The sequence below is a fragment of the Verticillium alfalfae genome, genomic scaffold (genome assembly GCF_000150825.1).
Source record: "Verticillium alfalfae VaMs.102 supercont1.3 genomic scaffold, whole genome shotgun sequence".
Taxonomy (NCBI): Eukaryota; Fungi; Ascomycota; class Sordariomycetes; order Glomerellales; family Plectosphaerellaceae; genus Verticillium; species Verticillium alfalfae.
The window spans coordinates 1,858,699-1,873,407 of NW_003315036.1; the positions used below are offsets into that span (position 1 = coordinate 1,858,699).

At 53.5% G+C, this 14,709-nt stretch overlaps 7 protein-coding genes across 7 annotated transcripts in view; 3 read left to right on the forward strand and 4 right to left on the reverse strand.

The window, feature by feature from the left end:
- Positions 1-21: 21 nt before the first annotated feature.
- Positions 22-2,054, reverse strand: VDBG_03074 (AP-1 complex subunit beta-1; the record flags this gene model as incomplete). Its single annotated transcript, XM_003006889.1, has 3 exons — positions 22-495; positions 544-1,750; positions 1,825-2,054. 3 exons carry the CDS (start codon positions 2,052-2,054, stop codon positions 22-24), a joined length of 1,911 nt encoding a protein of 636 aa, XP_003006935.1.
- A 935-nt stretch (positions 2,055-2,989) lies between these two features.
- VDBG_03075 (DNA ligase) lies at positions 2,990-5,661 on the reverse strand (the record flags this gene model as incomplete). Its single annotated transcript, XM_003006890.1, has 3 exons — positions 2,990-4,608; positions 4,658-5,107; positions 5,284-5,661. 3 exons carry the CDS (start codon positions 5,659-5,661, stop codon positions 3,310-3,312), a joined length of 2,127 nt encoding a protein of 708 aa, XP_003006936.1.
- A 444-nt stretch (positions 5,662-6,105) lies between these two features.
- Positions 6,106-7,009, forward strand: VDBG_03076 (conserved hypothetical protein; the record flags this gene model as incomplete). The annotated part of the gene is made up of 2 exons (XM_003006891.1): positions 6,106-6,269; positions 6,478-7,009. The coding sequence occupies 2 exons, from the start codon at positions 6,106-6,108 to the stop codon at positions 7,007-7,009; spliced, it is 696 nt and encodes a 231-aa protein (XP_003006937.1).
- A 300-nt stretch (positions 7,010-7,309) lies between these two features.
- VDBG_03077 (conserved hypothetical protein) lies at positions 7,310-8,679 on the reverse strand (the record flags this gene model as incomplete). The annotated part of the gene is made up of 2 exons (XM_003006892.1): positions 7,310-8,485; positions 8,554-8,679. 2 exons carry the CDS (start codon positions 8,677-8,679, stop codon positions 7,310-7,312), a joined length of 1,302 nt encoding a protein of 433 aa, XP_003006938.1.
- Positions 8,680-9,217: 538 nt separating this feature from the next.
- Positions 9,218-11,072, reverse strand: VDBG_03078 (T-complex protein 1 subunit zeta; the record flags this gene model as incomplete). The annotated part of the gene is made up of 5 exons (XM_003006893.1): positions 9,218-9,456; positions 9,511-10,747; positions 10,807-10,828; positions 10,879-10,973; positions 11,031-11,072. The coding sequence occupies 5 exons, from the start codon at positions 11,070-11,072 to the stop codon at positions 9,218-9,220; spliced, it is 1,635 nt and encodes a 544-aa protein (XP_003006939.1).
- Positions 11,073-11,401: 329 nt separating this feature from the next.
- On the forward strand, positions 11,402-13,562 carry VDBG_03079 (prenylcysteine oxidase; the record flags this gene model as incomplete). The annotated part of the gene is made up of 4 exons (XM_003006894.1): positions 11,402-11,638; positions 11,806-12,326; positions 12,378-12,470; positions 12,521-13,562. The coding sequence occupies 4 exons, from the start codon at positions 11,539-11,541 to the stop codon at positions 13,472-13,474; spliced, it is 1,668 nt and encodes a 555-aa protein (XP_003006940.1).
- Positions 13,563-14,128: 566 nt separating this feature from the next.
- Positions 14,129-14,709, forward strand: part of VDBG_03080 (vacuolar import and degradation protein) — a gene marked incomplete at both ends in the record, with an annotated part of 2,611 nt that continues 2,030 nt past the window's right edge. Inside the window, 2 exons of the mRNA XM_003006895.1 lie at positions 14,129-14,147; positions 14,341-14,668. Coding sequence (XP_003006941.1) covers positions 14,129-14,147; positions 14,341-14,668 — 347 coding nt within the window. The remainder of the gene's footprint in view (positions 14,148-14,340; positions 14,669-14,709) is intronic.

Here is a 14,709-nt window from a genome sequence, read left to right on the forward strand (position 1 = left end):
GCAGGCGCCGCGCCGTCAAAGTCAATTTTCAAGAAGATTCTCGATGTTGTTTTGTGGTGGGGGCTGTTCCGTTGCCGCCGCTGCCGCAGCTGCCACCGATGCTGCGATCGGGTTCTCCGCCGCATCTTGTCGTAGTTCACGGATGGCCGCACGCTGGAGTTCGTCCGCGCCGAACCGTCCCTTGCCAACGAACGACTCGGGCGGCTTGTGATAGACAGAGGCCAAGGTCGAGAGCTCCGAAAGAAGCTGTTCGAGCAGCGCAGGAGGTAGACTGGACATGGTAGTGGCAATCGCCGGCTTGTGAGACAGAACAATGCTCTTGGCAACATCGAGATCGCCCGACAGAAGTCGCCAGTAAACGTACGCCCTGTCGCGAATATCAGGGTTGTCGTTGTCTGTTGTGGCTGATTGCAGCACCTTCTGTACCAATTCCTGATTGCTCCCGGGCTTCTTGAGGAAGAGCTTCACCACCGCAGTGAGAATTTGCAGTTGAGTCTGAACGACGTTAGTCATATCCGGTCTTCAACGGTACAAGCCACTTACCTGAGTGAATTCTTCCATGAACACTTCCACGAACCCGGCGAGAATCTCATCGGCGTTACTGATCTTCTCGGCGTACTCTCCAACAATCCAGATCAACGAGCCACGTGCTGTTGGCTCGTCTAGCTCATCGATGTACTGACAAAGAGTCGGGATGACGCCTTCGTAGCCAGGATACTTGCGCAGAATGTCCTTGATCACGACGACGACCTCCTGCACAACATAGTTGACCTTGGTGGCAATCAGATCCAGAAGCGCATTGACGCACTTTTCGCTGGCAGATTCAATCTTGATGGCCACCTGGCCGATCGCCTTGACGGCCCTCTTGACGAAATCCATATCGACTTCCAAAGCATACTCCTTCAACTCGGCCAGCAACTGGTCAAAGTTCTTGTCGTTTGCTATCCTCACCATAATCTCAAGCTTCTGTAGCTTGACATACGGCGGATCGTTGTATTTGCAAAAGAAGACTCGCAACTCCTTGCTGAGAATGTCTGGCTTGGCCTGGAGCAAAAGATCGATGTTGCGCAGCGCAACGTACTGCACCTCGGGGGCCGAGGCTACCAGCGTCACCAGAGGTGGGGCCATCTTCTTCAGGTATGATCGGACGGTCTCGGGGTTGATCGATCTCATGTGGATGAAGACAACCTTCACAGCTGCCAGCACCACGCTCGGGTTGACGTGCTGGAACTGTGGCGTGACCCTCTCACAAATGTGCTCCGACTCCTTGACGTCCTGGGTAGGGTAGTCGGCCAGTGTCGACAGAATGGTGACACGTCCCCACTCCGTACACTCATTAAGCGCAAGCAGCAGCTTCTTCAATATCGCAGGGGTGATGACGAGAGCTCGTGTCTCCGGCGCCGTCTCGCTGATCTCTGCTAGAGCTTGGACAGAGTTTGCGACGACCATCGGGTTGGAGTCGCTGATCAGCTCCTGAAGCGATTCTAGGAAGCCATTCTCAATACACATTGCCGGGTTCAGGTCAAAGAGCTTTGCAACACAAATGGCGGCCGTCTTGCGCACGTAAGGGGATTCATCTCGGAGCGTCTTTCTCAGGGGTTCTTCCATATAATCGACCATCTTGTCGACACGGATGCAGCCCATGGTTCTAATGGCGAGAGCGCGAACCAATGGGTTGGGGTCTTCTGTATCTTGGACGAACGTGTTGACGGCGAGAATGCAGAGGTCGGGATGCGATTTTGCGTAGTTCCTGTGATTGTTAGCATCCAAAGCGACGCCCAGGCCCATGGTAGAAGCGCTGCTTCATGAGAATATGCCACTCACATTAGGTAAAGGTAGACAAGCTTCTTCTGGTCCAGATCACCAGTTGCAATGTTCTTGAGCACATCAGGAAACAGCGCAGACACGTCCTTGCCTAGCGTCATAGCCATGATCGTCTTCTGAATGGACTCCTTGCGCTCATAGGCATATTGAGACACCAAGCCGGCACGCAACTCAAACGTCTCTCCCTTCTTGGGCGGAGCGAAAGCCCCCCGAATGCGGTTGACCGCCATCGTGGAAGCTAATCAGGAGGTGGAGGGGCACGAGTGCTCGGTTTCGGTCGTGTAGGTGCGGGTCAGGCAACGGGCGGTTGGGGCTGCCAGTCCTTCTTGGAGCTGGAAAATTGTCGCCCAGAGATTCGCGCTGCCGGGCTGGTTATCGTGTTCGTAGTGTTTGATGCACTAGATGCAGGTCGTCGGAGTCGCCAAATAGACAAGTTGGGGATGGGCGAGCTCGCGGGTGCCTCCTGGACACTTGGACCTTTCATGGGGCCTTGCCTAATGATGGGACTATCGGACATGTGCATATCTCTGACAGCTCCACCATGGGGTCGCATGCTTGTACCGAGCGAAGCAAGTCAACCAAGAGGCTGAGCTGATCTCAAGGAATTCCAGTTTGCTCATGCTCCCATCCCCATCAATCAACATATGAGTGGATGGCGAAATGCAGCAGCCATTGAAGCGATTCCGAAAGCCCAATATTTGAGTTAATCAGGCGACTGCCAAGTTCGACCCGCCACCTCTTCGCTAGCCCCGCGAATGCAATGGTGAGTCTCCTTCTTAAACAAACTAGACGTGGCTGTAAGTTCTGACTTGGTAGGCGAACTTTCCAAACCTGCGACGACTTTTTATTGAGTCTCGGACAGATGATGAGGAGCGCGCGGTCTCCAGAAAAGCGGTAAGTACAACAAACCGGCAACAGAGCGATAACTGACTTTCGGCACAGTTCTACAACGCAGTACTTTTCATGGGATCAGTTGCCGTCTTCAGCCTGGTCGCTCAGCGCATGAATGCTGTGAAATGATTCAAGGTTGATCTGAGCACTGCGATGTCACAGTGGTTTCGAATGATTTTGGCAGACGGTGTTCTTTTGAAACGTGGTCCGACCCAGCTATTGCGAGCGTGCTATAGAAGTTATGAGCGCACGACTCCCCTCTACACGATGCCTGTGGTCTCAGAGCTTCGTATCGCCTCATCATTGATGGTAAGGCTGAGAATCATTCATCCTCTGCCGCATCTACTGCCGCAGGTATCGTCTTCAATTCTTGTTTCCTGAAGAGTGAGGCCAAGAACTCATTCGTACTCGCCTCATCCAAGCCTTTGTCATCGCGTTTCTTTAAGAACCTCGGAAATCGCAAGCTCAAGCCTCGCTCCTCGCTCACCAAGCCTATTGCTGCTGTGTATGTCGGGCTGAGCGTGACATCCGCGAACGCCATCTCCCAAACCTCCTGCGGCTCAAACCAGACATCCGGGTTCCGGTCCGGAGTACTCAATAAAGGCAGGCTTTGAGGAACGAATATTTGTACAACGCCGCTTCTTCCGCTACGTCGTCATAAAATCCTATAGCTTTGTAAAAGGTATCGGTAAAGCCTGATATGCATTTGCACACAACCTCAAACGAGCCACTGTCTTCGTTGCGGACAGCAAGCAGAATCGGCGACCACCATTTGGCCTTGCGCCCTTGGCCATGCCAACCAGCCACAGGGACCATATCAATGGTGTCGAAACTTGCGTTGTAATCTTTCTTGACCTTAAGCCATGAGTCGAGTCGCTTATCGGGCTCATAGGTTGCCAGCAGCGGTTTACGTCGCGTTTTCTTTTTCGCGCCATTCTCAGCGGTCTTCCCCGTAACCTTACGTTTTGAAGGTGTATGTGGTTCCTCCATCTCATCCACAGGGGCGTCAACCTCGCCCCCTTGGTAAGGTATCTCGGTCAAATTGTCCAGAATCTTAACCATGATACCCTCGCACTTGACGTCGGTAGCAGATTTGAAGAAGTCGAGCACTGCATCGGAATCCTGCGAAGTAGCGTCTAGGCTCTTGACCCATGTAAACTGGTGGGGGACCTCGATAAACATCGACCGAAGGAGCTCTCTCCTTTCGCGGAAAGGTCTGTCGAGTAGTGGCTCCCCATTGAGGTACATCAGGTCGAAGGAGTACATGCAGACATCGACTTGAATACTCCCGATTGCGACATCTTTTCTGGCGCGGTTGGTCAGAGCTTGGAAGTTTTTCATATCTCCCGTCTGCCGGTCGATTGCCACAACCTCTCCCTCCATCACAAAGCTGTCGACACCTTCACCCCGAATCTGCGGCATGAGGGCAACCAAGTCGGGGTACTTGTCCGTCATCAGTTCAAGATGCCTCGAGAAGATGCTTACTTTTCCCTTGACGTCGCAGTGAATCTGGGCACGCTGACCGTCATACTTGTACTCGCAGGCGAAATCCCCGCCTTGGAGCTTGGTAAGCATCTCCGTAAGATCTCGCGTTATGCTACCAAGCATGGGTCGGAGGGGAATATGCAGGGTGAGCCCACAGCGGAGGAGAAGCTCATCACAAACACCAATCTCGAGAAGAATGGGTACAAGGTCGTTGTAATTTGGCCTTTTCGCGAAGCAGGCTTTTACAATCTCCTCCGCTTTTGCCCAAACCTCTACAAGCTCCTCCTTTTTCAACTTGGCGAGGCTGCCCCTGTCGCGGACAGCAAAATCTGCACCAGGAGGGGAAGTGATAGAAAACGCCCGGGCAAGCGCGATTAGCATCGTGGTTTTGACAGCGCCGATACGAAGCTGCAACATCAGCTAAATGGCTTCGAGAACGAATAAGACACAGACTCACATGTTGGCAAAGTGTACGAACAATGTACCTGCTTTCTTCGCCACCTCTTGCATCTTGAAGCAGACGATCGACGATTCTCTGTTTCACTTCACCACTGCCCTGACCTTGGGTGTTGGCAATCTTGACCAGAGATTGGTAGACAGCCTTGATGGTCAGCGGCTTCGGCTTCCGAAGCGTGAAGCTCTGTTTCTTCTTGGCTTCGAAGGCCACATCTCCCGCATCGCCGTACTTGTCGTAGAGATTCTTTAGCGAGGGTCCATTGAGCCCACAAACTTGCTTCAGAGCTTTGGATATGGCTGACCCACAAGACCCAATTCCAAGGAAATGTAGGGCGGCGAAATGGCGTTTGTCGCTAGCCAAACAGCGGGGAGGAGACTTTCGGGATCCGTCTGAGTGATAAGTCTGATGAAATTCACAAGAGTGTCCACTATCTTGATCCTTGATTGCGTGCTGTTGACCAATACGAAACACCTGGTGAGCAGGGCATATGAAGCATCGCCACTTCGGAAGCCCAGTGATCTTTAAGGTGCGATGCATACTCTGAAGGGTCAAAAACCAGAGAGCTCTGATCCAGGGGTATGGTTGAAGAAAGTGAGTCTCCAGCTGCGGCTGCAGACGAGAGGGACAGAGTCTTCGGTCCTGTACTTGCAAGCGTGTTTCTTCACGGGCGTGGCGGCTGATTTCGCGACTTGAGCTGAAGCGGTAGAACTTGGATCGAGAGCTGGGCTTGCGCTACAACGCAGAACTAGCTGAGACTCAGCCGAAAGAGTTTCTGTATTTTGAACCTCGCTATCCCATTCAGCTTGAAGCTTCCGGGCTAGCTCCTCATCGGTGAGTTCCTGTTCACTTTTGGGAGCCTCGCCCACATCCTGCTTTAGTTGTGGCGGTGTAGAAGCAGCCGATGAGTCGCCTTGCTTCTGTTTCGAGAAGAAATACTCAAGACCACGCGATGTTGGGCCACTTGCATCCTTGTTGAGCTTCCGCTTCTTCGTCGGACTCGGCATGATGCTCACGGAGGCGGTGGATATGGTGATGCGCGCGGTGTTGGCATGATAAGCGCGCGATATAAGGCGAGTTACTACACGTATTAGACACAACCCTATGGCGATTGTTGGGTTTAAAGCAGTCGGATAATTGCGAACGCCAACGACTTGAGTGAAAAGACAAATACTGTAGTACAAATGACAACCACGGGGCTACGGCGTGTCAGTCGATGACGCAGTGTCGCGACCTCCACACGAAGGCACGTGCGCTAGCCTGACGTGTGGGTTCACGACCAGACCCCTGAGCCGGGTTTATCTTTTGCCGTATTCCGGCCCTAATCCACATGTGTATCCAGCGCACACAACCCAACGTCGACGCTGGAAATCTTTCCACGCCTGCCCCACCATCGAGCCCCCTCCAAACCACATCACGACGTCGACGACAGCCGCCGACACTCTCTCAAGATGAACGGCGAAGATCCGTCCGAGAGGCCCGACTACATTGTCAACATCATTAATGGCCTTGAGCGATACAACCCCGAGGCTGTAGGCACTCTTGAGGGCTACCTCACCGAGCAGTGCGAACAAAAGTACACCGATTGCAATGCCAACAGAACGCTCCTGAAGCTGTGAGTGCCCCCTTTTCGCGATGCGCATAGCCTTCCGGTCTCCTCTATCGAATGCCATGATGACTAGTCAACGTTTCCTATTACCTGAAAACAGCTTTGCTGCTTGAAGTGAACATAAGTGTTACTGAGCACATCGTCCTGCACAATCCACTCATCAGCCAATGTGTCGCGACATCGCATCGCTAATCCCCGCTTTCGCGACGCTTAGGTACCAGCTCAACCCCGACCGCACCAAGGATGAGGTCGTCACCAACATCCTGGTCAAGGCCATGACCCAGTTCCCCTCTTCTCAGTTCAGCCTCGCCATGCACATCATCCACCCCACCGCCGCCGCCCAAGGCGAGCTCGCTGAGGCCATTGGCAAGCTGCGATCGCTGAACAACTGGCTCGAGGGTGCTGAATACGCGCGCTTCTGGAATGCCGTCGACGGCGACGACCTTGTCGCCGACCTGATCGCCGACATCGCTGGCTTCGAAGACATCATCCGACAGAATGTAGCCGTCCTCCTGTCCCAGGCTTACCGCCAGGTCAGCCTTTCTCAGCTGGAGGCATGGCTCGGACTTGAAGGTGACGCGGCCTCGAAGTACGTCAGCGAGGTGTGCGGATGGAAGGTTGAGAACGGCGAAGTCATCATCCCTAGCAACCCTGAGAACGAGGCCAAGAAGGCCGAGATCAGGGAGGATGTTGGTATCGATATGTTCTCCAGGGTCATTCGGAGGACATGGGAGGAAACCGCGTAAGAGCTCCGTCGGGGGAGTTTGGGCAGGGAAGCATGGCGGCAATCATCGGCGTTTTTACCTGCTTTGGAATTAGGGGTCATGTCATAGAGGCCCGCACATGAGGAATGCAAAAAGCTGGAGGCTTGGGCCTCAAATGGTCATGAATTTCACGCACTCTTGGACGTCACCATGTGACTTGCACATGGGTTATCATTTGCTCTGTGTATGCTTTTGAATCCCTCCAAAAGACGCCCTTCAATGCAGGCTGTGAAAGATCTTGGATGGGGCTAATGTCAACAATAGCATCACGCTGACCCCAACTTACTGCTGTAGTTCCTCCCATTGCACACCACACCATTCCTCCAGGTACCCAGCTTCTCCCCCCCCAACGGTCTTCTCCTGGCAGTCTGACTCGCACACGCCAACGATGATCGTGCCCCAGTCCATGCCTTCAAGCCCCAGCTCTTCCGATTCGAGCTCAGTGATGGCCTGTGGCGTTAACTGCACCTCAAACACCCTCCCAGCACCGCAGTTGCCGCATCCGGGCATTCCGCTTCGACCCACGGCTGCAGCTGCGGTGAGGACTTTACCAACAGCATCCTTCTTGGAGTAGATAAGTGGCTGACCGCCAAATTCATATCTGATCGACTGGTCCGGGTTCTGCGCCAGGCGATCCGCGAACTTTTGGAAAATGGCGTCCATAGAAGACTCGAAAACCTCCTTATCCATACCTGATCCGGGGCCTGAATCAGCAGTGGCATCGTCAACATCCATGCTCACATTCTGCGGCACAGTCGGTGCCTCGGGCTCCAGGATCTCATAGTCTGCTTCAGCAAGGTACGAAACAGGGTAAGGTTTCGGCAGCCTCGCGGCCTGTGGCCAGGGTTCAGGAGCAGGTGGAGGGCCGACTGGCTTTTGTGTGTTGTTGAGGGACAGGGTTTCGGCAAAGGTTTTGGAAAGTTCCTTGGGCGTCACCTCCTCAGCCTTGGGAGGTCCTGCCTTGGGCGCATCGGGCTTCGGCGCCGCGGGCGGAGAGGTGAAGGGGTTCGATGGTCCGGAGCTGAAAGGGTTGGCATTGGCGCTCGCGCTCGCGCTCGCGCTGTTACTGCTGAAGGGATTCGCGGATGAAGCGAAGGGGTTGGCGCCCGATGCGCCTGGCTTAGCACCGAAGAGGGCTTCTCCCAACCCAGGGCCGTCATTCTTTGGTTTGCTGGCCTCGGCCTTCTTCCTAGCGTCCTCGGCTGCTTTCGCTTCTTTCGCGAGTGCCGCAGAGGCAGCAGCCTCTTTTGATATTTTTGTACCTCGGATAGCGCGAATACTTCCTTGCTTACGACGGCAGCCCTGTTTCCGGCAGGAGAAAACGTAGAGGCGACGGTCGTGGCCAGGGAATTTCTCGGGGAGCTCGCCGTTGAGCTGGAGAAGAAGGACCATCATCTCGTTGCACACCTTACATCTTGCAAGGCTGGCAGAAGGCGCTACATCGGGGTTAAGCCATTCCTGCGTCAGATGGTTAGAATATTTGTTTGGTTGGGCGCATTGACATGGAGGGGTAAAGCTAAACTTACTGGGGAGCCACCCAAACGACTGATAGAGTCTTCGCCTGCGTCTTTGGATGCGTAGCCGAGAAGAACGCTGGTTTCAGTGAATGACTTGGCGTCATCGACGTCGGAATCACTGTCGTACGAAGGCATTTTGCTTCTATAGTCTTCCCCAGTTAGTTGGCTGCTGGTATAGTTGCGCCGCGGAGCTCTAAATTTTTGCTTCTGAGGGACCTGAAGTTGTCTTTGGCGCGGGGCTTATCTTATCAATGCTACGGCGCTCTAGTGCAACCAGAAGCGCCTTTGACAAGCTATGCTGTCCTTTGCATCGAGGTACCTACGTTACTATCATGACGAGTATTGTTCCATTTGTTTTCAATGACCAGCAGAGTTTCTTGTTACTGAACAGTTGGCATGCTCGTGACTTCTTTCCTCAGTGCTCCTGAATTGACATCGTGGGCAGCGAACGGACCGTAACGTGTGGACGAACCAGGTGATTGGTGCCCTCGTCAGTGCTGCGGTCACACTTATTTCGCTCTTCAAGCTCGAGTACATCGCTTCGACTTATTCCATGCTCAGTTTCAATTTCTTGAAGCACATGAAGGATATCATTCCAGGGTCGACTCGTCTAAAGTACAGCGCCTTTTTATCTATCATGCCAGACCTGTGAAACTCGTACCCATCATCTGATTTACTGCTCGGGGCCATCCATGCCAGGGCCAGGACCACCTTGCCTGCCCATCTGCCTAGCCTTGAGGAGCTCGTCGCAAAGCAGAAGGTTCGAGGCGATGCTGGAGCTTGATGCAACGCAGTTGCGAAGCACACGGAAGGAATCGAAGATACCCTCGAGCTCGGGGTCCATCGACTTACCAGTCGACAAATCCAGACCGACGATCTCGCCGTTGATGCACTGATCACGCATGTCCGCAACTAAAATGACGAGTTAGTTATGTAATCTCCTTCCGCACAGGAAATTTGACTTACGAGCATCCTGGACATCATGGCCAGCGTTGGCAGCCAGAGTCTTGGGAATGATGAGGAGGGTGTCCGCGAACGCTTCAACACCAAACTTGCTCTTGCCCTTCACCGTCTTGAGGAAGTCATGACTCTTGAGATGCTCGGCGCACGCAACCTGGAAAGCGCCACCGCCGGGAACCACGCTCTTGTCGACGATCATGTTATAAACGCTACGCAGACCGTCGCGAACGGCATCCGTAATCTGAGTGATGGTGTGTGCGTTGGGTCCCTTGATCAGGAGCGTGACGGACTTGGGGTCCTTCACCTCCTCGATGAAGGTGTATTTCTCCTCGCCAAGCTGCTGCTCATAAACGAGACCAGCCCAGCCGAGGACGTCGGGGGTAAGGTCATCCACGCTGTTCTGAGCAATACCACCGCAAACAAGCTGGAGCCTCTCCATGTTCCTCCTCTTGGCGCGGCGCAGGGCTAGGATGCCGTTCTTCGCCAGCACATCAAGAGACAGGGGATCGATACCCTTCTGGTTGACAATAACGAAGCTCTTCTTTGGGTCATTGCCGCAGACCTCCTTCTTCAGCTCCACGATCTTCTTGAGCTTCGAGTCCACAAACCGGCGCTCGCTCTCCACGAGCTTGTCCCTCTGGTCCGCGCTAGAGTAGTAGAAGCCCGAGTTGATCTCCGACTTCTCGTACTCCAAGCTGACGTTCATAGTCAAAATGAAGGCATTCTCGAGACGCTTGGGCATGTCGGGGTGCCTGGCACCGTGGTCGAGGGCGAGGCCCTTGATGAGCTGGGTATCGGATCCTGACCTATGCTGCATCTTCATGATCTCAACCATATGCAGATCAGGCTTAGCGGGAGCCTGGTAGATGGAAAGCACCGCATCGACAATGGCGGGTGTCAGCCTGGTGGCCAGAGTGGGGTTGAGTTTGGTGGCCAGCGAGGTGCGGGCGACGTTGAGGCACAGCTCACGGTCGACCTCCTTGGGAAGCTTAAAGTCTTCGAGGAACTTGAGAGCCTCATTCTTGGCGATCTCGAAACCATCAGTGATGACGCGCGGGTGCAAGCCCTCGGATATGTATCGGTCGGCCTGCTTGAGGAGCTCTCCAACGAGCAGCACCACTGAGGTAGTGCCATCACCGCAGATATCATCTTGCGCGGTGGCGGCGCGAGCGATCATGACGGCAGTCGGGTTCTGTATTTGCATCTCGCGAAGTAGGACGTTGCCATCCTTTGTGAGCTTGATCTAGAGGGCCAAGGAATTAGCGGATTCTCAGGGGCGGCGGGGCGTAGGTCGAGATATACTTGTCCGGAGCCGTCGACAAGCCTGTGTACTGATTAGCAAAGCGCTACCATGTTGAAGTCGGCAATACGAACATTTTGATGGTGCCGAGAGGGCCGAGGTTGGACTTCAGGACATCCTGAAGGCCCTCTCCTGCGCTGATGTTGACCTTCAGAGCTTCACCCCGCCGCTACGACAGATTAGCAAAGCAGGTCACGCAGAGGCGAAAAGGGTGGATATGACGGACTCTGGACTCGGCCTTGGGGTTCAATAGTTGTGCGGCAGACATGTCGGGCAGTTGTGGGATGCGATGTCGAGGTTCGTGTAGTCGCAATAAGCTCGTACAGATTGTCGACGTTGGGCTGGTGGCACTTCCGGCGTGGTTGACCCATGTGTGGAAGCTCCAAAATGCGGGAACTTTTTTCTGCCTTACGGTTGAGGGCGGTCAGTGGGCTACAGAAGGCTCCAACAGATTCGACCGAAACTCGGTGAATGATGAGAGCTCGGTGAATCTGGCACGTGACTTCGTGCCGTGACGCGACATGCAGGGTCCTTTGACCCCACAATAGCTTTCCCTGTACCTCCCAGTCATCGTGGCCCCTTTAAACCAGCATCATCACAGACAGCTTTGCTGACTTCTTTCATCAGCCACCTTCGTGCCGAAGGACTGTGTTAAAAGCAGCCATCAAAAACCAATTCTTGTCACTCCTTAGTATCTGAATTTATTTAATTGGTCCTCGTAACCCCACGACGCCATGTTCTGGAAGCTCTCTACGGTCCTTTCGGCCTTCAGTTTAACTGCCCCCGCAGCTGACGTCGTTGAAAATGGGGGCGTCAAGCAGGTTGCTATCATTGGTTCGTGATGTCCTTCACTCATCTCATAACTCATATCAGCCAAGACCTCTTGCTGTGTTCGTGTCACAAGGCATCTTTGTCATGTTCTGTTCCTATCTTCCAAGGGCCCTAGAAGATGAAGCATATTAGCCAGCGCGCGACCTTGCTGTAACTGACACGAGTCTCAGGTGCTGGTGCTAGTGGATCTGCGGCGGCTTACTACCTCAGCAAATTTGCCGAAGAGGATGGGTCTCTCGTGAACATAACTGTGTTCGAGCGAACGGATCGAATCGGTGGCCGAACACTAACCGTCAACGCCTATGACAGCCCCAGCGAGCCCATCGAGCTCGGAGCTTCAATCTTCGTTGACGCCAATTACATTCTGATCAATGCAACCCGCGAATTCAACCTTGCACTCAAGGACCCCGAGTCCGGTAGTGGCGAGACGTTGGGCATCTGGGACGGCGAAAAGTTTGTCTTCATCCAGGATGATCGCTCTTGGGGCTGGTGGAACTTGGCCAAGCTTTTCTGGAAGTATGGAACTGCTCCTTACAAAGCGCAGAATCTCGTCAAGTCTACCGTTGCTGCATTTCTGCAGATCTACGAAGCACCGCACTTTCCTTTTCAGTCTCTCACCCAGGTGGCACAAGACTTGGGTCTTCTCAAGATCACCGGCATCACTGGAACCCAGTTTCTTGCCGAAAATGAAGTCTGTATCCCTGAACTCGAACCTAATGCTTGGTTACTCATCGTGATGTAGATTTCCGAACAATTCTCTCGCGAAATCATGCAGGCTGCAACTCGCGTGAACTACGCGTCCAACCTCCCCTACATTCACGGCCTTGAGACTATGGTAAAATGCACAGTCGTAATTATTGCGCGGCCGTACTGACTGTTCCCAAGGTTTCGATGGCTCCAGAGGGCGCCTCACAGGTTGTTGGCGGCAACTGGCAGATCTTCAGCAGCATGCTAGAGCACAGCAACGGCACGGTTTACCAGCAGACGTCAGTCGCATCGATCGCGCTCAAGAACCAGACGGACCAGGCTGCGCCAGCAAAATATCTTATCTCAACTAAAGCCGCGGGATCTAGCGCAGAGACGGCAAAGCTGCACCAAACAGCCTTCGACAACGTGGTGATTGCAACACCTTGGCAGTTTGCTGACATTGACGCCGAGAGAGATGTCCTGAAGACCATCGATAGCATCCCTTACACGCGACTGCATGTCACTCTTTTCTGCTCGCCATTCCTGCTGTCACCTACTTACTTTGGGTTGCCGGCTGACTCGAAGGCACCTGATACGGTTCTTACTACGCTTGGAAGCGAGGAACTCCCCAAACCTGGATCTGCTGGTGCTGGCAAGGCTGGCTTCTATTCTATCAGCACCCTGAGGACCATCGTCAACCCAAAGACACTCAAGGAAGAGTTTGCATACAAAATCTTTTCGCCCGCAGAGCTGACCCCAGAGTTCTTGTCCGCTCTTCTTGGTGTCAAGGTGCCTGATACTTTTGTCTCGGAGCAGAAGGAGGCCGTTGAGGGTGAGACAGTCACTGTCGACCCTATTTCGTGGTACTACCCCCATGCGTTTCACTCGTACCCTATGGAATACCCTCGCATTACGTTCCAGGAGCCCGCGCTCGGCAACGGGCTATACTACACCTCAGGTATAGAGAGCTTCATCTCTACCATGGAGACCAGCGCTCTAATGGGCAAGAACGTTGCCAGGCTCATTGCAGATGAGCTCGTGGCGGATGCCGAGAAGAATGTGCTTGATGCACCTGCTGTCGATCACAAGGCCGAGGATCCTGTGCAGGAAGTGCTTGGAGTGGCTGACAAGGTGGTCCAACAAGAGCTCTGAATCCCGGATCGCGATCCTTGTAACTTCTGAAAATTTATAATCCGTGGCGTTTAGTCCTACAATTTCACATCATCTGCCTCACCTGACTATCTAGTATGGAGGCGGGAGCTGGAAATCACGACATCTAGTGTTCTTACAGTGCAGTTCCACTTTTCAAATGTTGTAGCCTTCGCTACAAAGTAAAGCAAAGGTAACAAGACTTCATGCAAGCTTGAAAATGTCCGCCATGACATAACTGTCTTACACAGACACAGGTACTAGGATGGGTAGGCAGACGAGTTGGTCCGTGCCATGTTGGACGGGAACGGACGTGGCATGTGACGCACGTGATTGTAGCACGCTAGGCAGCCGGAATGTGGCGAAATTTGGTCACGCACCGCCACAAGGTCTACCCCTCCAACCAAAAAAACCAACAGTGTTTATTATGACGCAGCAGGCTTCTCCCACACGGTTCTTGCCGCAGATCGATCAGTGATACCTCTCTCCCATCACAAGTCGACCACGTTGCGGCCTACTGTCTGGAAGGTGCTTGCTCTTTGTTCATTGCCAATATCGACAAGAAAGAGAAAAGAGACGTCCGATCCGGGCATGCGAGTTTGACCTACAAGCTCTGCTTCTCCCAAGTTCCACATCACAGCCTTCCCACCCTCCATCATGTTTGTCCTCAGAAACGGTACGTTGCCCCGCATCGAATAACAGCACCCTGCTCGCAACCTCCCCCTCTTGTTGGCGCCAACCCGTGGTTGCTGTAATCGCGATTTCGCTTCGCCTCCTTGACATCCCATTTCTTCCGTCAGCACATTTCTTCGGACTTTCTTTCTATCTTAGTGACGAAGTCTATCATCGCTAACTCTGTGCACATTCAGTTGGCAAACTCATCTTCGGATCTACAAGCCAAGAATCGTTGATCGAACTGCCGCAAGGCCAGCTGTACCTCGTCCGACCTCTGTCACCCAAGGGCTACTCGGAACTCATCTTTAAAGACGCAACGGCACAAATTCGACGTACCGGCCAAGACTTCCAATACCAACTAGTGATCCAGAGAGTCTACGAGGAAGGCGAGGCTGAACTGTTGCTGAAGAAGAAGGGGAGGACGCCGAGATTGACGCGCTGTCTGCTGAACGAGACGAGAAGACATTTCTGCTCGACGAAGCCCTCCACTTCCGCGTCGAGATTCGTGAAGGGTCCGAGAAGGTCATCGCTTGGCGGGATCTCAGCGGGTGATACAGGCGACG